The sequence below is a fragment of the Entelurus aequoreus genome, linkage group LG25, assembly GCF_033978785.1.
Source record: "Entelurus aequoreus isolate RoL-2023_Sb linkage group LG25, RoL_Eaeq_v1.1, whole genome shotgun sequence".
Classification (NCBI taxonomy): domain Eukaryota; kingdom Metazoa; phylum Chordata; class Actinopteri; order Syngnathiformes; family Syngnathidae; genus Entelurus; species Entelurus aequoreus.
Genome location: NC_084755.1, coordinates 18,242,241 through 18,265,209, shown reverse-complemented (window position 1 = coordinate 18,265,209; position 22,969 = coordinate 18,242,241). Strand labels below are relative to the sequence as shown.

Genomic DNA, 22,969 nt, shown 5'->3' with positions numbered 1-22,969 from the left:
GGCGTAGGTGGATAGCTAATATTTTTAGCATAGCTCTGTGTGGTCCCGTAGCTAAGTTAGCTTCAATGGCGTCGTTAGCAACAGCATTGTTAAGCTTCGCCAGGCTGGAAAGCATTAACCGTGTAGTTACAGGTCCAGGGTTTAATAGTATGGGTGAGGGCGGACCTACGGTCACTTCCGCCTACCAATCCCCTAGCAACCGGGAATTCGTTGAAAACAAACCAGCTCACAGCAAACACAGCATTGACAGAAAAAGCATTTAACGAGCGTTGTGGCTTGGAAGTCGGCGTTAAATCCTTCATTTACGCATTTTTACTTAGTCGCATATCGTGTGAAAAAACGAAAATGTATTATTTGCGTCAGACTCTTCTCAGTGAACTTTAAAGCTTCTCAGGCTTAGCTTAGCTTGCTAGTTAGCTTAGCCTGTCGAACGTTATAAGGTACAAATTCAACAAGTACAACATTAGCACGGACGTATAGCCAAGTTGTGGTTAAGAAGGTGGATTTTTGTTCCTTATATTTACCAGAAACGAAGTGGGGGACTCCAGTGAGAACCGTTCTCGTTTTCCCAGTGTAAGGCTGCGAGCCATTTGTCTAGTCTCTGTGGGCTTTTATCACGCTTTGGCAGAACAAAATACAACCTTTGTTTTCCCTGTTTCCAGTTGTGGTTAGCACAACCAAAAACAACACAGTTTTTCGGCATTTTGGAGGCAGAATGACGGGTTTAACCAGCGTAGGTCGACAGGTTAAAGAGTAATGGCAACGGTTTGTTTTCAACGCCAGTCTGGTTGCTATGGCTCGAAGAACCCGTATGTAGCTCAGTTGCCCGGATGTCGGCCCTCACCCATTGTTGATCTTCTGTCTATTCTTCCAGTCAGGGGCTTATTTCTTTTGTTTCTATCTGCAGTTAAGCCCGATGCTATCACGTTAGCTCCGTAGCTAAAGTGCTTCGCCGATGTATTGTTGTGGAGATAAAAGTCACTGTGAATGTCCATTTCGCATTCTCGACTCTCATTTTCAAGAGGATATAGTATCCGAGGTGGTTTAAAATACAAATCCGTGATCCACAATAGAAAAACGAGAACGTGTGGAATCCAATGAGCCCTTGTACCTAAGTTACGGTCAGAGCGAAAAATAATGCGTCCTGCACCGCACTCTAGTCCTTCACTCTCACGTTCCTCATCCACAAATATTTCATCCTCGCTCAAATTAATGGGGTAATCGTCGCTTTCTCGGTCCGAATCGCTCTCGCTGCTGGTGTAAACAATGGGGAAATGTGAGGAGCCCTTCAACCTGCGACGTCACGCTACTTCCGGTACAGGCAAGGCTTTTTTTATCAGCGACCAAAAGTTGCAAACTTTATCGTCAATGTTCTCTACTAAATCCTTTCAGCAAAAATATGGCAATATCGCGAAATGATCAAGTATGACACATAGAATGGATCTGCTATCCCCGTTTAAATAAAAAAAATTCATTTCAGTAGGCCTTTAAACAGCTGCAGGTCAATTTATGACAGTAATGTTTCCCACTCGTGCTTTAATTCAAACGGTTTATTTGGCTTTCTATGGTGTGTAGCTACTGTATAAAAACAACTCAAAAAAGAAGCTACAATATTTTTTTTCCCCCCTCACAAAGAGCTTAAATACAATTACACCGATATAGCATTCACTCTATTACTATTTTCCATTCATTACTCTGTTGGATAAGCTACAGTACAGTGCAGTGGAACCTAAAGTTGAACACCCAGTTTGTCGTAAAACTTTTGAGTTAATTAGGAATTAGGGGCACATCAGAAAAAACTGTAAAAAAAAAAAAATCCCTGACGGAAACAGCAAAAAACACATTGAATGCATCATTTGGAGGGTGATATAATAACAAACAATGATGCAGGATGGCGTCTTGTATCCTCTATTCACTTCTGGATGAAGTAACGGACCGAGACTGTGGAGTATAGTAGTGCAGAATACAGCGTGAAGGCACAGCAACTTTAACACTGCACACGTGTGTTTATTTTCCTCTTTTTACCCATATTGCCTGCCTGGAACCTCGAATGACGCAGTTGCCAGAAATATATACTATGTAAATATTGAGTTCTATGCCCCTGCTAGTACTTTACTGAATTGGGAAGTAGTAACTACGTCATGGCTGCTTAGTACAACATGACTGTCTTGATCAGGTGTGTCAAACTCATTTTAGATCGGGAGCCACATGGACAAAAATCTACTCCCAAGTAAAATCACAGAACGATAACTTAAAAATAAAGACAACTTCAGAATGTTTTCTTTTTTTAAAAATAGAACAAGCATATTCTGAAAATGTACAAAACATAATGTTGTTCGGTTTTTTTTACACTTACATGTTGCGGTTGATAGTATTCTATCTTTATTTGTCATTATTTATACTTTCTGAATACATTATGTGAGAATATTCATCAGTCAACACATTGGTGTTAATTTTTAATCTATCAAGATAAAAAAATTATATCAAAATCAAATTACAGGATGTTATTTATGTAGTTTGCTCATTTTCCTCGACTGGTGCACTAACATCATGTGGTTTATTTAATTTTTTTTTACATATGTAGCATGTTCTACAAAGATACAAATAATTGCTATTGTGACATATAGAGGACACATTTAGAACAGCGGTTTTTTCATTCAAAAATCTTGGCTTATTTTTATAAGTAGCAAACTTATCCCGCGGGCCAGAAAAAAACCTGTTTGCGGGCCTAATCCGGCCCGCGGGCTGTACGTTTGACACCCCTGGTCTTGATGATAACAATAGTTGAATAGTAATAAAGCGCTCACCAGAAAGAAAGCTGTGTTATGTTGTAATGCGAAGTGACGACCACCTGTTTAAGTTTTTTAGGATGAGAAGTGAGAACACTATATTGTTTTTACCGTAAGTCGTCCCAATTACATGAAAAAAAAATGTTTTTTAAAAATGCCTGTTAAGTAATACGATTTTTATAAATGAGAATAAATCTGAGCTTAACCAGGGTTCTGGGATTTACCGTATTGACCCAAATAAAAGATAAGATAAAAAATATGTGTTCTTATACTTAGAATCTATATATATATATATCAGGGGTCCCCAAACTTTTTGACCCAGGGGCCGCATTGGGTTAAAAACATTTAGCCAGGGGCCGGGCTATCTATATCTATATCTATATATCTATACATACACACACACACACACATATATATATATATATATATATATATATATATATATATATATATATATAAACATACATACATACATATATGTATATACACACACATACACATACATATATATGTATATATATTTAACCAGGGGCCGGGCTATCTATATCTATATATCTATATATATGTACATACACACACACACACACACACACACACACACACACACACATATATATATATATATATATATATATATATATATATATATATATATATATATATATATATATATATATATATATATATATATATATATATATATATACACATACATACATATATGTATATACACACACATACACATACATATATATGTATATATATATATATATATATATATATATATATATATATATATATATATATATATATATATATATATATATATATATATATATATATATATATAAAATATCATTGCAGATTAGACAAATTGCCTTTTCCTTACATTGAACAAAAAAAGTAATATGTCCCCTGATGTTTAAAAACTCTGCACTGAGTCTATTTTATGTTTCCGTCATTTTTTTTCCTATTGCACTAATTGACTTGCACTTGCCGCGCGCTCGCCCGACACTGCGACGCGAGCATGATGTCGACACGTTATCGATGGAAAAATGCATTTATAGACAATATGATTTGCCTGAGCAACTAGGAGACTCTAAGAATAACAAGTGGTAGAAAATGGATTGATGGATGGGCTAGAAAGGACAGATTAATTATTTTTTATTTTATTTTTTTTTACTCTGGACTACCCGCGGGCCGGATTTTGGATGCTGGCGGGCCGTAGTTTGGGGACCCCTGATCTATATAGTAGGCAAGCCAGCAGGTGGTGTGAGAAGAAGTCTTTTCTGGCAAGTCAGAGCTTGTCTTCCTGTCACTCACACACAAACACAGCAGGCTCAAAGGTTGGGCAAATTAGCAAACATCTAAAATGTGTAGGAGTGTAACGGTATTGCGGTTTTAAAGTCTTCACAATAGTGCCGTGTGACGGTATCAAAACAAAAATTTGGTGTGTAGTTTTTTTTCTGGCGCTTTAGCATTTGCCGGGTCTGAAAATAAAATACATCTCCCAGAATCCTCTGCGCAGCAGACTTGGAACACCGTTAGCAGGAAATTAAGTGTTTTTTTGGGGAGGGAGGCATTTCTTGAAAAATTCATCAAAATCTATCCATAACTGAGTTATGTTGCTAAAAAACACAGAAATAAACACTGGTGAAAACATGATCTCTTTGGTTAAGGTAGGGCATTTTGCAAAGCAAAAGCACGGCACTTTCGTCTGAAGAGTTTCCAGCCAGTCGGTCACGCCGCACCCCACGTAGGAAAATTACAAAAAAAACTGTACATCGCCGGAAATAGGAGTAAACTGAAAAGCTACTTAATGAATCCTTAATAAATGCATTTATTTTCCAACACTTGTCTCTCTCGATCGCCACAGGGGGGCTGGAGCCCATCCAGCTGCACTCAAGCAGAAGGCAGCATACACCATGGACAAGTCGCCACCCATAAGCCGGCGAAGCTAAACATCAGTTTGTGAGGTATTTGTACTATTACAAGTTAAATCATTAGCTAACTTTTCCGCAAAACAGCATTTTCCAAACTGATGTGAATGCGTGAGTTCCCTCCAGGTACTCCGGCTTCCTACCACCTCCCAAAACATGCACACGGGGATAGGTTGATTGGCAACACTAAATTGGCCCTCGTGTGTGAATGTGAGTGTGAATGTTGTCTGTCTATCTGTGTTGGCCCTGCGATGAGGAGGCGACTTGTCCGGGGTGTACCCCGCCTTCCGCCCCAGCACCCCCCCCCGCGACCCTGAAAGGGACAAGCGGTAGAAAATGGATGGATGGATATAAACATATACACTGTAGAGGACACTGGTTCTCAGAAAGTAAAAGTTGAAAGACACTCAAGTGAGCATTGTTTTACACTGGATGTTTGTTTACATTGTCACTTTAAAGACATTCAACTGTGAGTTTTTTTCAATATTTGCTTGAAACAGTGGTTGTACCTGCACGATTATTTGTACTTAAAAATAGTTTTAGCATTATGTGTGTGTTCAATTGCAGTAAGTGTGTTTATTCTAAACATTTCTGCCACCTCATTTTGCACACTATGGCATTTTAAGTCTTTTTTTTTTTAAACATATACCACAATAATTTACCTGCTCAGCGGCCTTGTGGTAAGAGTGTCCGCCCTGAGATCGGTATGTCGTGAGTTCAAACCCCGTCCGAGTCATACCAAAGACTATAAAAGACGGGACCCATTACCTCCCCGCTTGACACTCAGCATCAAGGGTTGGAATTGGGGGTGAAATCACCAAAATGATTCCCGAGCGCGGCCACGGCTGCTGCTCACTGCTCCCCTCACCTCCCTGGGGGTGGAACAAGGGGATGGGTCAAATGCAGAGAGTAATTTCACCACACCTAGTGTGTGTGTGTGACCATCAGTGGTACTTTCACTTTCACTTTAATATTATACCTTAATATCATGATAATATTGTCCATCCATCCATCTATCCATTTTCTACAGCTTGTCCCTTTTGGGGTCGCGGGGGGTGCTGGAGCCTATCTCAGCTGCATTCGGGCGGAAGGCGGGCTACACCCTGGACAAGTCGCCACCTCATCACAGGGCCAACACAGATAGACAGACAACATTCACACACTAGGGCCAATTTAGTGTTGCCAATCAACCTATCCCCAGGTGCATGTTTTTTGGCGGTGGGAGGAAGCCGGAGTACCCGGAGGGAACCCACGCAGTCACGGGGAGAATATGCAAACTCCCCACAGAAAGATCCCGAGCCCGGGATTGAACCCAGGACTACTCAGGACTTTCGTATTGTGAGGCACATGCACTAACCCCTGGTCCACCGTGCTGCCTTGATAATATCGAACCATGGGATTTTGATACCGTTACATCCCTATAAATGTGTTATAGTAAGAACAAATGTTTTTATGTTGTCCTAATCAATGTATGAGTCATTTTGCATTATTTAAAACATTGCCTGTACAGCAAATAAAGTGTTTATGACTAAGTAAAATTGGAGGTTGACCAGTGTTCCGCAATGTACCGTATAGACCCAAATATAAGATAAAAAAGTCTGAAACCTATGTGTTTTATATTTGGAGTCCAGCTATCTATAAATGCACACCAGCAGGGGTGACATCTCCAAGCAAGTCACAGCTTGTCATCCTGTCACTCACAAACACAACAGGGTCTAAAGGTTGGGCATAGTAGCAAACTTTAAAATATTTTTCTCCGAAAACAGGGCCAGAGCCTATCCCAGCTGCACTCGGGCGATTTGGAACTAGACAGTAACGTGTTCAACTTCAGAGGTTCCACTATACCTAGAAAATAAATATCTTCTAAAAAAAGCTATCATCAATTTAGGGTCCCTCCACTTTAATAATATTGAGGTGTTCATCCTGCATGGACACACTGCAGTCCTGAATAGTCCTCCTGGAGCAGCTGCTTCCCGCATCTCTGTACGTGTGTGACCTGTCGTACGTGGGCACGTAAGACTGAGCGTAAGGGGGCATGAGGCAGTTTTGCTGAGGGTATGCGGCCATGTACGATTGAGTTTGAGGCGGGGTGTGAGTGAGTGAGAGGCTCTCACTGCTGCTACACGGAGGGAATCCGTTCATACCGGCGGGGCTCAAGACTGGTAGCTTAAAGGCCTCGACAGGTTCTAAACTCTCTAAAGAGTCGAAGGCTGCCTGGGTTTGGCTGCACTGGCTGAATGTGACTTGGCTGAAGTTAAAGGTATCTTGGTTAAAGGCAGCGGATGAAGAGGCGGCGGGCAAGGAGGAAGGAGAAGGTGTTTTGTTTTGCGGCGGCTGAATGTTGCTGCAAGGTCCCACTTTGGAGGCGAGGGTCTGCAAGGTGCTGAGTATCTGCTTTTGGATGTGCGTCTGCTGCGTTTGCTCCCTCTCCAGGCGGCTCTGCTGCTCTACCAGCATCTTCACCGCCAGGCCCAGGCTGCGCACCTCACTGCCTAGAGTCTGTATCTTATCCTGTAGACCACCCCTCAGGTCTTGGATTACCTGTTGCTGCTGGCTACCCTCGTTACAAGATGGCCCGGGATCTCCGGAAGCCGGCAAGCGGACGGAAGTTAAAGGAGCTGGCGGGCGGTTAGGAAGACGGATTCCAGCACGTGGCAGAGTGTGAGTGGAACGAAGGGGCAGACCTGGTCTCTGTGCGACAAAGCGCCTGGCTGTGTTTCCTCCACCATCCTCCAGTCCAGTCTGTGGGATGAGAATAAAATATAAAGTTAAAACCTTGAGCTTATGATCCAAAGCTTACCACATCATGTTTAATCTACAGTATGTATTTATGGAGGAAACAGTTCATGGCATGTTCTATTAAACTATTAGCATGGTTACATTTTTCAACTCCTTCAGCAAAGCTATGGGGGGCCAAATCCGGCCCGGGAATGACACCAAACTGGCCCAGAGTCATCCGTTGACTTCTTTTTCTAACCACGACCAATTCCAAGAATTATTTTTTCCCCATCTCCTACAGAGACAACACACCTTCTCATTCAATGGGTTTTCTTTATTTGCATGACTATTTACATTGTAGATTGTCAGTGATGGCATCAATACTATGAAAGAACACATGTGGAGCTATGAACTTAACAAAAAATGGTGAAATAACTGAAAACATGTTTTATATTCTGTTTTTTTTCCTTCAAAATAGCCACTCTTTGCTCTGATTACTGTTTTGCATACTCTTGGAATTCTTTTGATGAGCTTCAAGAGGTAGTCACCTGACAGGGTTTTCACTTCACAGGTGTCATAGTTTTGATGCTTTCAGTGACAATCTACAATGTAAATAGTCATGAAAATAAAGAAAACTCATTGAAATCAGAAGGTGTGTCCAAAATTTTGGCCTGTACTGTATGTGTTATTTCAAAACAAAATCACTACACAATATGTACTGATCAGACACTATGATATTAACAAGTTAAACACACAAGTACCTAAACCTGGGAAGATGTTAAGGACACGTTTGCTAGCAAAAACGCAGCAAAGTCGCTGACATTTATGTTTCTTCTTCCACAGTATTTCACTTCCTAATGTTCCTGACACTGACCAAAACATACTGTAATGTTTCAAGAATGGCAGCTCAGACAAAAACCCCTGTTTGTCTTCTTTTTTTTTGACAAAAGCCACACTCTCGTACAACAAGGTCAATGTACGAGATGTCTCTCCTTTCCCGGCAAGACTCGCACAAACTCTCACCCCACAACAAGACGTCACTTCCCCCATCTTTGCCCCGGAAGCCATAGGCTAGAACCCCGTGGTCAGCCGTTAAACCATGACGGCAACCTGACTCGATCAACACGCACTGTTTTATTCAAACAAAACGGAAACTCTGATAATTGCTCCCGATAAAAAGATCCCTCTGATCAAGAACTCCCTTGGTGCTCTGGGTGCATCTGTTAAAAGCAGCCTCAGAAACCTTGGGGTTGTGTTTCATCAGTCCATGTCTTTGGAGGGTCACTGGCGTCAACTGACCAAAAACTGTTTTTATTATCTCAGAAATATTTCTAAAGTGAGAAATTTGTTGTCAAAATTGGATCTCGAAATTATCATTCACGCCTATTGCAATTCTCTTTTCACTCTTTTCAACAAGTCAACGCTAAAGAGACTTCAGACTGTACAAAATGCGACCGGTGCACCCAGAACAGCCCATATCACCCCTGTTTTATCCAGTCTTCATTGACTTCCAGTTAAATTCCGCATTGAGTTTAAGATTTTAGTCCTGACATTCCGTGCGTTGCATGGTGGGGCCCCTCAGTACATCACTGACTTGCTATGCCCCTACTCTTCAGGGCGCAGCCTCCAATCTTCAAGCTAGGGTCTTCTAAAGATCCCAAAAACTCGTTTTAAAGCCCGTGAGGACCTGGCATTCCAGGCTATAGCACCCAGACTCTGGAACACTTTGCACCAGTCCCTCCGTGATCTTGACTGTGTTGAAACTTTTAAGAAACATTTGAAAACTTCTCTTTTTAGTATAGCTTTTAGTTAATGCACCTTTTAACTATCATTTTTAATCCACTGTGTATCCTTTTTATGTTGCCCCTATTGTTTTAAATTGAATTGTTGTTTTACTTCACCTATGTTTTGTACAGCGCTTTGTGATTTTATCTGTGAAAAGCGCTTTATAAATACAATTTGCTTACTTACTTACTTATAGTGGTTTTATACAGTCATCGAAAAAAATACCACTTTGGCTAGAAAAATAGCGGAATTCCGCTAAATAGAGGGCATCTGGGATCTCTGATTTAAGTCCCCTCCTTTTTCTCAGGTACACATTCCTTTTTTAAATGTGATACTTGTAACTAAGGTATCGCTGTCGCTTGTTTACTTCAGAAGCAGTAGTCATTTGTTGATACTCTTTAGTTATACTAGCAGTGTTCCTCAAGTTTCCATTTCAGGTCCTCTATGTTTATCATTTGCGCTATTCAACTGGTGGCCCGTGAGTTCAGTTAAAAAAACTTGTGAGTGATTCACATTTTTGCAGCAGATTCCTAAAAACACAAGAGTGCTTTCATGAACTCTGACAAGCTTTTTTGTAGAAGGTGCTTCAAAATCTAATGTCTCCTGTAAAGGATGTTGGTTCTACAGAATATACAAATCAAGACTAATAGTTAAGGGAGAAGTCAGGCCCTCTGGTCCTTAGTTTTCTGGAAATGTGGCCCCTAAAACAATTTGGTAGAATATCTATGTCGTAAGAGTTTTCTCCTCACCTTTTCTGTAGTCAGATCATAATGTGAGGATGCTGATGTCTGTTGTGGTTGCGTCATTGCAGTTAAATCTGAACTTGTGACGTTTGCATGATCTCTCCTCAACAATGTTGCCACCTGGTTTGAAAACGTATGTAATAAACAAGTTATATACACTCTATGACCAATTTAAAGAAGTGAGAAATGACAAACAAGAAAGCTCACAACCCGACCTTCATCTTGTGTGTCAGTGCTTTATCCAAAAGCCGCTTACGGGCTGCCAACATGGAACTGGTGGCCGGAGAAGGAGTGACTCGCCGCCTGGTGAAGGCCAAAGACGATGTTCCGGATGAAGATGTTGTCGCAATCGTGTCGGCTCTTCGTTGACTGTTCTGTGCAAGAGAGGTGACGCTCACAATTTGGATGTCATTCTCTTCCCCATCTTCCACACGTTGCTGCTGCTGCTGCACCGGCCTGCTGTCTCCGCTGCTTTCCCCAGACCCAGATGCTTTTGCATTGGTCTCCGTGCCAGTGGATGCCTTTTTAGCAAACCTGTTTGCAGCAGTCAAGCCGACGTGGTGAGACACATCCCGGAGCAGGTTTTGGAGCCGTATGTTGCTCCAGCTCTCTTGCAGACCTCCAGGTAGACTCTGTATATCTGCTGGCGATGTGTTGCTACCAATCATCAAAGGTCTGACCCTGCCCGGTCGCCTGCCCTGGAACTCCCTTAGGAAGAGGTAGATGGCCTGTGCAGACACCTTGATGTTCTCCAACTCCAGCACTGCCTTAATCTTGCGGAAACTAAGACCGGCCTTCCTCAGTTCCACCACTTTGCGTTTGGCAGCATCATCCAGCCGACCCATGGTGTCTCCGTCAAGGCAACTTTAGAAAATAAAACAATGTCAAGTAAAATCGTTTGTAATCTTTTAACCTTTTTGAACAAGTCCTGCATGCTTTTATTTCAAGTCACCTGGACTACTGCAATGCACTTTATGCTGGTATTATCCAAAAAACTCTCTCTTGGTTGCAGTTAGTCCAGAACGCGCCAGCACGACTTTTAACAGGGGCCAGGAAACGCGAGCATATAACCCCAATTTTTGTGACCTTACACTGGCTCCCTGTTCTTTTTAGAATTGATGATGCGCTAGCTGTCCAAAGTCGGGACCCAGGGTGGACCACTCATCTGTGCATCAGTTGGGGACGTCTCTGCGCTGCTGACCTGTCTCCGCTCAAGATTATCTCCTGCTGGCCCCACGATGGACTGGACTCTCACTATTATGTTAGATTCCCTATGGACTGGACTCTCACAATATTATGCTAGATCCACTCGACGTCCATTGCACCGGTCACCCAGGGGGGTCCTAACATCTGCGGCCCCCTCCAAGGTTTTTCATTGTCATCCCATTGGGTTGAGTTTTTTCTTGCCCTGATGTGGGATCTGAGCCGAGGATGTCGTTGTGGCTTCTGCAGCCCTTTGAGACACTCGTAATTTAGGGCTATATAAGTAAACATTGATTGATTGATTGATTGATTGATTGATTTAAAATGTTGCTGTTTGGTTTTAAAGCTTTGCATGGACTGGCACCTCATTATATCTCGGACCTCGTCCAAATTTACACTCCTGCTCGCGCTCTGAGGTCCAAGAGCCAGCTCCAGCTCGTGGTGCCCAAGACGAGACTTAAAACTAGGGGAGACAGGGCCTTCTCTGTGGTCGGCCCTAAGCCCCTCCATGTTCGAACTGCTCCCACAGTGGAGTGTTTTAAGTCTCGTCTTAAGACTCACTTTTATTCTCTGGCTTTTGACATTACGTGAGTTGTGTGGTCCTCTGTGTTTTTAAATTTGTATTTGTATTTATTGATTTAATTGGTTTTACCCTCTAAAATCGTTTTTTAATCATATTCATTTTTGAATGCAGCTGAGATAGGCTCCAGCATCCCCCGCGACCCCAAAAGGGACAAGCGGTAGAAAATGGATGGGATGGAATTTTGTATTGTTTTTATGTTGGTTTTATATTTATTTATTTTGTTTTCATTCAGTCATTGGCAGTGTTGAGACTAATGTGTTACTTTGTAACATGTTACTGTAACGCCGTTAGTTTCGGCGGTAACTAGTAATCTAACGCATTATTTTTTATATTCAGTAACTCAGTTACCGTTACTACATGATGCGTTACTGCGTTATTGTACATTATTTTTTATGTAGTATCGGTTAGAAACAGAAAATCTGAGTGTGTTTTATTGGAGCGCTGCAGTGTCGTCCTTCTGATTCTTCTTGTGTCACAAGCCGGAGAAGAGAGACGCGCGCTCTGTGTGTGTCTGGGTGTGGGTGTGGGGAGGGAGGGGAGGGGGGGCGTGTATGATCATGGCGGAGCTGCATTCAAGTTTTTTAACATTTGTTAACAGATATTCACACTATTGTTCTTTTGTCGAGCACAAAGAAAAGAACATTTTAGTTAAATGTAAGTTGTGTCTTGGATCAAAGATCCCATTTACTGCCCAAAACAGCTATTCAAATCTGCTGAAACAGCTACAAAAGCAACATGCTTCAACGAAGCTAGTAAAGAGAGACACAGACTCTGATGCCACTTCCCCTCCACCACCACCACTTAAGGATTAACTCTGCCTCTGCTCATCATTCAGCACTGAAGGTACACACTCTGTCAATTATCTTATATACTCTTTCATTCTAGACTTCTAGAGTGTTTGATTATCACATCACTCTAAATGTACAGACTATAAAGTTCACAAACATAAAGAGGGATGCTAGTGGGCCAGGCCAATATTTCCTTATCTCTAAACTAAAACTGGAGAAATGTGTAGTGTTCTGGGCTTCAGACATGATTTTGTTTCAGAATTCCTTGAGAAAAAAATGCCTGGTTAGGCTTTGTGTATGTAGTGTGTGCCTTCCTTGCTTTACAGCTATGTTGTTATTATGCTGTTTGTTACTTATGTATGTTATGTTGCAGCTATTTAAAATAGTTTTGTCAATTTGTTCTGGCCTGAAATAAATTGGCCCTTTGAAACATATCTTTGTCTTTGTGTGTTGTATGTAGACCACATTGCTTAGCAGAGTTCAGTGATGCAAATGCATGTCAAGTTGATCAACATATTGTATTATTCTCCAGTGCAATAACAGTACTGAAATGAAGGCTAAAAGGGCATTAATGGGAGCTTTAAAAAAAAAAGAGTAACTAAATAGTTACTTTTCACAGTAACGCATTACTTTTTGGTGTAAGTAACTGAGTTACTTTTTAAATAAAGTAACTAGTAACTGTAACTAGTTACTGGTTTTCAGTAACTAACCCAACACTGGTCATTGGTGGAGCTAAGGATAGTATTTGAATCTTGTTTTTAATATTTTTGTGCAGCACTTTGGAAAAATGTTTGTTGTTTAAATGTGCTATATAATTATAGTGGATTGGATTGAAGTAATGGCTACTCGATAAACACATATCCACAACAATACACCAAGAATCTCATAACAACAAATCAGTATCAGTATCCATTGGTGAATACCTTCCTTAACGTAAAACCTATCAAACGACAGCTGTACGACACAAAACGCGAAATTAACATTTAGTAAAGTCAAGTGCTCACCTCGTGAAACAAAGAAAGACGAGTGAGACTTGAAAATATGCTTCTTTCACATCATTTGGCGACCCGCAGGAAGAATGCGCTACAGTTTCATTTTTATGGAGCACATAAATAAACAAATGAGTTGTAAGCGGCGCCTGGCTAAACGCGTCATATCCGGCTCCTCTACATCATCAGCAAGCGACTCTTCTCTCGGCTAAATTAACATTTAATAAATGTCGTTTTATGAAAGTAAGGCCTACATTTTCCAATTGGCTTAATGGGCTACAATTATCAATCAAATCTTGGAAAATTATTAAAAGTAAAAATGCCATTAAATTGATATCCTTGTTAAAACAAACAAGTGATTTGGGTAGCCCTTTTTGTCTTTTTTTATTTTTATTTTTCATATTTTTTTTAGTATTATTACTCTATCTGTATTTGTTTTGTTTGTTTTTTCTTGATGTTGAAAGTGCCTTGGCTTTTTGTGTGAATTATAAATGTATGTTTGTTGTTCAATAAAAAATAAAATTAAAATAAATCATTCAGTAAAGTCAAGTGCTCACCTAGTGAAACAAAGAAAGACGAGTTTTTTTTATTATTTAAAAAAAAATTGTATTGTATAATTTTTCTTTTAATAAAACATTAAAATGGGTCCCACAGACCCGAACACCACACAAGGGTTAACCCTGTTAAAATAGCGATACTGCTATTTTTTTAATATATTTTTTTATTTAATTTTTTTTAATATAAACCTTTATTTATAAATTTCAACATTTACAAACAGTTGAAAATAATAATCAAAGTAAGTACAAAAAAAGTACAAAACAGCACCAGGGGTTTGTAAATTCAAAGTAACTAAAATAGAATGCGATATATATATATATATATATATATATATATATATATATATATATATATATATATATATATATATATATATATATATATATATATATATATATATATATATATATATATATATATATATATATATATATATATATATATATATATATATATATATATATATATATATATAAACAAAGTGCAAAGCCATGGCTCACTCAATCTCAGTAAATAACTTACATTTGGAACACAGCATCATCGTTTTCACAGCTTTTTGGTTGTTAGAGGCATTGGCGTTGTTAGGCCTATTTTAGGGGGGCTCAAGCCCGACTCATCAAGTGCTACTAAATTTCCAAGAAAAAGAGAAGAAAAAAATTAATAGTTTTGGGTGGAAAATAGGAGACATATATAATAAAGCTCAAATTGACAATATTAAAGTTAGCCCTACAGTACCAATCCCTGCAATACCACCGTGGATGTATGAAAACCCAAAGGTAAACATGCAATTATTAAAGAATAGAAATTTAAATAGTTACCAGATAGAACAATGGATTGAGGAAACGTTTTTAGACAACATCATAATATACACAGATGCATCAAAAACTATAAGTAATAAGGTAGGAGCTGCAGCAGTTATCCCACAAGGAAACATAGTATTTAATAAAATAATTAGTGATAAGTTATCTGTTTTTACGGGGGAATTGGTTGCAATTCATATGGCAGTTAACTGGATAGAGGAAAATAAAGCAAGGAAAGCAGTCGTGTGCTCGGACTCCAGCAGTGCATTGATCAGCATTAAAAACATTGCTTCAGAAACAAGACAAGATTTAGTTTAGGAAATAGTTCAGGAAATATACAGAATAAATAAAGCGGGAGGTCTGGTAACATTTCTTTGGGTTCCTGCTCATGTAGGAGTTGTGGGGAATGAATTAGCTGATAAATACGCAAAACAAGCAACTAATACAACAGAAGTAAATATGGAGATTAAGCACAGTAAAGAAGAAGTGAAGAACATCATTAAGATAGAACACAATAAAAAAGTGGCAGGATAATTGGAATAAGGAAACAAAAGGTAGAGAGTATAACAAAGTCCTGAGGAGAGTATAGGTGTAATGAGAGGAGGCAGTAGAAATAGGAAGAAAGAAGACACTATTACTAGAATGAGATTAGGACATACATACTTAAATAGTTCATTAAAATTGATAGGGAAACATACTACAAGACTGTGTGATTCTTGCCAACAGATAGAAAGTGTAGGTCACAGGGCGGTCCAAACTTTTTCCACTGAGGGCCGCACACTGAAAAATCAAAGCAAGCGGGGGCCATTTTGATATTTTTCATTTTAAAAACCAATACAATATATGTATAAAAAATATACATTTAGGCCTCCACTCAGACTTGAACCCGGGGACCCCAAAGGGTTTTGGTCAAAAAAATATAAAAAATGTGTCATTATTCAGTATTATTATTTTTATTATTATTCAAGTTTTAAATCTCTAGATCAACATTAGATCTATCTGTCAATATAAAGGTTTTAAATATATGAGTTGTATGCTCTTTTTGTCAAAGAAAACCCATTTTTTAAAATGGAAAAAACACAAAATATGCAATATTTTCACTGTGGAATATTTGAGGTTATATAATAATTGGAGCCTTAAAAAGGTCAATAACTCATAACACCATTGATTTTAATTCATTATTATTTTTTGAGCAATGACACTTAAAAACAAATCACACTAAAATTATTGGGGATCCAAAAGGGTCCTACTCATTAAAGTGTTAAATTATTATTTATTTTTTTACTGTTTACTTTTAACACAATAATCTCGAGATCAACTTCAGATCTATCCGTCAATTATTAATTTTATGTTTTTTGTTTGTTTGTTTTAGGCCCTTTTTTAAAAAAAACAGCTCAGTTTTTCATATGGCAAACACAAAATATGCAACATTTTCCCCAAAAATATCGCAAAGTGGAATATTTAATGTGACGTAATTGGAGCCTTCATAATAACATTGATTTTGATTCTTTTTTTTTTTTTTTTAAGAAACGGCCTGCATGGCAGCTTTGTGTTATTAGAGTAAACATTGCAACATTGTATTGTTACATTTCACCTGTTTGCTCTATTATACAATTTATTATGTTTTTTATTTTTTTTCCAATTGTATTTTTAAAATGTGCCATGGGGCCGTTGAAAAATGACCTGCAGGCCACAAATGGGCCCCGGGCCGCACTTTGGACACCCCTGGTGTAGGACATGTTTTAATACAGTGTAGGAAATATAATAGAGAAAGGGAAATACTGGAAAGTAAGTTAGCGAAAGAAAATATTAGGTTAGCAGTGGAAGATATATTAGGATTGAATTCAGAACATATAGGATATAAAGCAATATACACATATTGAAAAAACACTGGTTTAAATAAAATAATATAGAATAGGGATCCATCTCGGTTCACACTCCATTACAGCAGGTGGCGGGAATGCACACCACAAGGTTGCTTGCCAACCGCCATAAAAAAAATGTTTAAAAAGAAGAAGTTGTCGGCAGCGCATGGCTAAACGCGTCATATCCGGTTCTAACTACGTAATCAGCAAGCGACTCTTCTCTAGGCCATCGCCTCCTGAGAATATCCGCCTGTAAACAAAGATGTAAGATTACGCTTTTATTCCGCATGTTAAACTAACAGCATGGCTTTATTCCGCGTGTTTTAATATATTAAACCAAGCTGCATGTAATGGAAAATGGTACACAATTAATAGGCTGAGTATTTAGCGGCTGAAATCGAGCACCGTGGTTTCCGCCTGTCTGAATGAAAATCAATGGCGGCGGCGGCGGGTTTTTGCGACTCATGGATAATTTTATTTGTTTTTAACTTAACTAGTGTTTTTGTTGATTCTAGTATTCATTCATACCCAAAAATGCCTTGTTTTTTTCTTTACGAAGTTATATTGCATCTAATTTCTGCAACTATGTTGATCGTAGTCTGTCCTGCTAAGCTACACGCTAGCATGCGCATTGAGCGATCACTTGCGCAATCTACTACTAGGACGCAACACATTCATCACTTATTTCCAGTTGTTTCATTACAGCACGTCCGAAAAGGAGTAGGAAGAAGCAGAGTTTATTTAATCCTACCCCTTTTCATTCCATAGCAATTTTAGCCCATTTCCTTGTTCTCTGTAACAGAACAGTGAATAAATAAATAATACATGAATAATATACCATGGTAAGTAAACAAATATTAAATACATAAATAATCTTTATCTCAAAAGAAAGAAAAAAAGGGTTCAAGATGTTCATAATTATTGTTATGTGTACTTTGTGAACATTGATTGATTGAAGCTTTTATTGGTATTGGCACAGTACAGTACATATTCCGTACAATTGACCACTAAATGGTAACACCCGTTTTTCAACTTGTTTAAGTCGGGGTCCACTTAAATTGATTCATGATACAGATATATACTATCAAATATATACTAACATCATAATACAGTCATCACACAAGATAATCATCAGAGTATATACATTAAATTATTTACAATCCGGGGTGTGGGATACTTGTAGTTTGAACAGTCCCTTAAACTGAATCATATTGGTGCTTTGTTTAATTTCTTTGGTTAATCCGTTCCATAATTTCATTCCACATATTGATATGCTAAAGATTTTAAGTGTTGTACGAGCATACAAATGTTTTAAATTTGATTTTCCTCTAAGGTTATATTTCTCCTATCAATATCAATATACAAATTTTACTAATATGAGGATCAATAATCATCTGATACTGTCATATCTCAATATTACTAATATCCATTCATTCATCCATTTTCTACCGCTTATCCCTTTTGGGGTCGCGGGGGGTGCTGGAGCCTATCTCAGCTGCATTCGGGCGGAAGGCGGGGTACATCCTGGACAAGTCGCCACCTCATCACAGGGCCAACACAGATAGACAGACAACATTCACACTCACACACTAGGGCCAATTTAGTGTTGCCAATCAACCTATCCCCAGGTGCATGTTTTTGGTGGTGGGAGGAAGCCGCAGTACCCGGAGGGAACCCACGCAGTCACGGGGAGAACATGCAAACTCCACACAGAAAGATCCCGAGCCCGGGATTGAACCCAGGACTACTCAGGACCTTCGTATTGCGAGGCACATGCACTAACCCCTGGTCCACCGTGCTGCCCTATTATTACTAATGTGAGGATCCAAAAATCATCTGATACTGTCATAGCTCAATATTACTAATATGAGGATCAATAATCATCCGATACTGTCATATCTCAATATTACTAATATGAGGATCAACAATCATCTGATACTGTCATATCTCAATATTACTAATATGAGGATCAATAATCATCTGACACTGTCATATATCAATATTATTAATATGAGGATCAATAATCATCTGATACTGTCATATATCAATATTACTATTATGAGGATCATTTACTAACATGAGGATCAATAATCATCTGATACTGTCATATATCAATAAGTGCAATTTTAGTGATATATTTGTAATTGAATGTAGTAGCCAAATAGCGGCTCAGCATCATACTTATGTATTTGTAATATTTTGATGTCGTAGGTTTACAGAGTCAAATTGTTAGAAACAACACTCTGTATGATGCACTGCAAATTCTACTACTGCAAGTTCACCCACCACAATGAATGCATCTATAATTGTGAAAATAATAATGCCGAGCACTATTTAGTTTTTTAACCAGTGCATAACATTAATTTAATCCTATGTGTTTTCTGTTTTGTAGGGCTCCGTCACCCACTAAGCGGAAGGAAGAGGAGAAAACGAAAGACCGAACCAAAGAGAAAACTGCGAACAAGGACGGAGAAAAGGACCGGGGACGGGACAAAACCAAGAAGCGCCGCAGTGCGTCCACTGGAAGCAGTAGCAGCAGGTTTGTTATCATGTTATGGAACTTTTCACCTGATATTTGAGCAAGTGCATTTTTGCATTGTACTGTATGGTTGTATAGATAAACTCTCTTGGCTGAATACAATATCGTACTCAAGACGTCACTTCCCCCATCTTTGCCCCGGACGCCATAGGCTAGAACCTCGTGGCCAGCCGTTACACCATGACGGCAACCTGACTCGATCAACACATATTGTTTTATTCAAACAAAACGGAAACTCTGATAATTGCTCCCGATAAAAAGATCCACCTGATCAAGAACTCCCTTGGTGCTCTGGGTGCATCTGTTAAAAGCAGCCTCAGAAACCTTGGAGTTGTGTTTGATCAGTCCATGTCTTTGGAGGGTCACTGTCGTCAACTGACCAAAAACTGTTTTTATCATCTCAGAAATATTTCTAAAGTGAGAAATCTGCTGTCAAAATTGAATCTCGAAATGATCATTCATGTGTTAATTTCGTCTTGCATTGACTATTGCAGTTCTCTTTTCACTCTTTGCAACAAGTCAACGCTAAAGAGACTTCAGACTGTACAAAATGCGGCTGCCAGACTTTTGACCGGTGCACCCAGAACAGCCCATATCACCCCCGTTTTATCCAGTCTTCATTGGCTTCCAGTTAAATTCCGCATTGAGTTTCAGATTTTAGTCCTGACATTCTGTGCGTTGCATGGTGGGGCCCCTAAGTACATCACTGACTTGCTATGCCCCTGCTCTTCAGTGCGCAGCCTCCGGTCTTCTAAAGATCCCAAAAACTTGTTTTAAAACCAGTGGAGACCTGGCATTAGCTCCCAAACTCTGGAACAATTTGCACCAGTCCTTCCGTGATCTTAACTATGTTGAAACTTTTAAGAAACATTTGAAAACTTCTCATTTTAGTAAAGCTTTTAGTTAATGCACCTTTTAGTTTTTGTCTAACGTCTCTGCCTTGTTCATGACCAGGTCCAGATCTAGCTCCTCTTCCAGCAGCAGCTCTGGTTCCAGCTCGGGCTCATCCAGCGGGTCCAGTTCTTCCGGATCCAGCAGCTCTGGTTCCTCACGCTCTCGCTCCTCATCCTCCTCCAGCACCTCCGGGTCTCCAAGTCCCAGTCGCAGGCGCCATGACAACCGCCGCCGCTCACGTTCAGCGTAAGTCGCATCTTCTTTCACAATACTCGGGGAATTATTCGGACTTGTGTTCGTCTTAAGAGTCCCAGTTTTGTGTGTTGTGTAGATCAAAAACACAGAAAGGGAGAGGAGATGAGAAGGAGCGGAGGAAAAGAACGCCAAGTCCCAAGCCCACGAAGGTCCACTTAGGACGACTGACCAGGAACGTCACCAAGGTCCGCTTTACACCCGTTTTAAAGACCCATCTTGTTGTGTTGATCATTAGGTCCAACCATGTTTGCTTAATTCTATGCAGGATCACATTCAGGAAATCTTTGCCACTTATGGGAAAATCAAGTCTGTTGAAATGCCTGTGGACAGGATGTGCCCCCACTTGACCAAAGGCTTTGCTTATGTGGAGTTTGAGAGCCACGACGAGGCTCAGAAGGCCCTCAAGTACATGGATGGAGGTAGGAGACTGTGTTGCATTGTATTCACACTTTACAGTGCCCAAAAAAATATGATACAGGTTAGTTTTAGTCGGCACTGTGTAAGTGTTGAATAAACACGCTGTTCACTAGGTAAATAACGATTTAAAAGAATATTTTCTTCCTTTTAGGAAGTGCAGTGATAATGTGGCCGAATACATTTGTCCATATCCTGTATTTCTATATATTCCTAGGTCAGATCGACGGACAGGAAATCACAGCATCCGCTGTACTGCCTCAAAGAATCCGCCCTCCTCGTAGGCTGTCTCCCCCTCGCAGGATGCCTCCTCCACCTCCCATGTGGCGTCGCAGCCCACCACGCATGAGAAGAAGGTCGGTAACATTTTCTAATTTTGTTGTGATTTATAAAAAATATAAATAAAAAGGAGTATATGTACCTGCTGTATTTTTACTATATATGTTTTTTCAAAATGTTCCTCCAGGTCCCGCTCTCCGAGGAGGCGTTCACCGGTACGCCGCCGCTCTCGCTCCAGATCCCCTGGTCGCAGGCGTCACCGCTCTCGCTCCAGCTCCAACTCCTCCAGATAAACTGCAGACTTTCTTTTTTTTTTTTTTAATTTCATAAATAACGTACTACACGGAAAAGTTCCAAGTCAACATGTTCCTGCATGTCGGAAGTCTTTTTTTTTTTTTTTTTTTTTCGTGACCACATTCTTGTAAGTTTTGATCCTGCTCAAAGAGTAAACCCTTTTTAGCTTGTATTGACTTTTAGACAGTTTGAAAAATAAAACATATTAGTTTGGAATTACTTTCATCATGGAATTGTCATTGGGAAAAAATGTACCGTATTTGTTAGTATAAGTCGCTCTGGAGTATAAGTCACACCGGCCGAAAATGCATAATAAAAAAGGAAAAAAACATATAAGTCGCACTAAAGTATAAGTCACATTTTTGGGGGAAATTTATTTGATAAAACCCAACACTAAGAATAGACATTTGAAAGGCAATTTAAAATAAATAAAGAATAGTGAACAACAGGCTGAATAAGTGTACGTTATATGAGGCATAAATAACCAACTGAGAACGTGCCTGGTATGTTAACGTAACATATCAAGGTAAGAGTCATTCAAATAACTATAACATATAGAACAGTGGTCCCCAACCACCGGTCCGTGCAAGGAATTAAAAAAATTAAAAAAAAAATTTAAAATTTTTTTTATATTTTTTTAATTAAATCAACATAAAAACACTATATATACATATTGTGTATGTGTATGTCAATATAGATCAATACAGTCTGCAGGTATACAGTCCGTAAGCACACATGATTGTATTTCTTTATGAAAAAAAAAAAAATCCCCCCCCCCGGTCCGTGGGACAAATTTTCAAGCGTTGACCGGTCCCCAGCTACAAAAAGGTTGGGGACCACTGATATAGAACATGCTATGCGTTTACCAAACAATCTGTCACTCCTAATCGCTAAATCCCATGAAATCTTATACGTCTAGTCTCTTACGTGAATGAGCTAAATATTATTTGATATTTTACGGTAATGTGTTAATAATTTCACACATAAGTCGCTCATGAGTAAGTCGCACCCCCGGCCAAACTATGAAAAAAACTGACTTATAGTCTGAAAAATACGGTATACAGTTTTTAATATTTTCTCCATAATTTGTGTATATTACCTAAAAAGCATATTAGCACAGTTTTAAAAAATTTAAACAAAGATCTAGCATCTCAGAATGAAGTGGGCCCATGCACCATAAGGATGGCTGAGTGAGAGTACCGGTACATCCTTAATAGCTTAAAGAAGGAAAATGTTGAATTTATAGTGCTTTTCAGAAACATAATTCAATAACATTGCATAAGTGCACACTTTGTTACAGATTCTGTTCATAATTTTATGGACAGAATTTCTAGGTGCAGTCAGGGCGTTGAGGGGATCCAGTTTTGTGGCTGCAGGATTAGGTCTGCGTTTTGCAGATGATGTGATCGGTTCGCAGACGAGTGTGAAGCGACTGGGATGAGAATCGGCACCTTGAAGTCCGAATCCATGGTTCTCGCCCGGAAAAGGGTGGCATGTCATCTCCGGGTTGGGGAAGAGATCTTGCCAAGTGGA

At 39.4% G+C, this 22,969-nt stretch overlaps 2 protein-coding genes across 2 annotated transcripts; one reads left to right on the top strand and one right to left on the bottom strand.

Annotated features, from left to right (window-relative positions):
- Positions 1-5,998: 5,998 nt before the first annotated feature.
- Positions 5,999-13,698, bottom strand: LOC133642920 (uncharacterized). The gene is made up of 4 exons (XM_062037338.1): positions 13,554-13,698; positions 10,191-10,839; positions 9,982-10,095; positions 5,999-7,471 (listed from the first exon to the last, which is right to left on the bottom strand). Exons 2-4 carry the CDS (start codon positions 10,818-10,820, stop codon positions 6,614-6,616), a joined length of 1,602 nt encoding a protein of 533 aa, XP_061893322.1. The 5' UTR covers positions 10,821-10,839; positions 13,554-13,698; the 3' UTR covers positions 5,999-6,613.
- A 3,209-nt stretch (positions 13,699-16,907) lies between these two features.
- On the top strand, positions 16,908-21,645 carry rnps1 (RNA binding protein S1, serine-rich domain). Its single transcript, XM_062037378.1, has 7 exons — positions 16,908-17,025; positions 19,154-19,300; positions 20,255-20,440; positions 20,526-20,634; positions 20,715-20,868; positions 21,081-21,219; positions 21,330-21,645. Coding segments are annotated over exons 1-7 (843 nt in total). The 5' UTR covers positions 16,908-17,023; the 3' UTR covers positions 21,436-21,645.
- Positions 21,646-22,969: the final 1,324 nt, after the last annotated feature.

Excerpts from the sequence above, each read along its gene's own strand:
- LOC133642920 (XM_062037338.1), bottom strand. The coding sequence starts at position 10,820 with ATGGGTCGGCTGGATGATGCTGCCAAACGCAAAGTGGTGGAACTGAGG. Across the intron at positions 10,096-10,190 it reads CACTGACACACAAGATGAAG|GTGGCAACATTGTTGAGGAG; the intron begins GTCGGGTTGTGA and ends TTTTCAAACCAG. Across the intron at positions 7,472-9,981 it reads ATGATCTGACTACAGAAAAG|ACTGGACTGGAGGATGGTGG; the intron begins GTGAGGAGAAAA and ends CTCATCCCACAG.
- rnps1 (XM_062037378.1), top strand. Across the intron at positions 19,301-20,254 it reads ACTGGAAGCAGTAGCAGCAG|GTCCAGATCTAGCTCCTCTT; the intron begins GTTTGTTATCAT and ends GTTCATGACCAG. Across the intron at positions 20,635-20,714 it reads TGACCAGGAACGTCACCAAG|GATCACATTCAGGAAATCTT; the intron begins GTCCGCTTTACA and ends AATTCTATGCAG.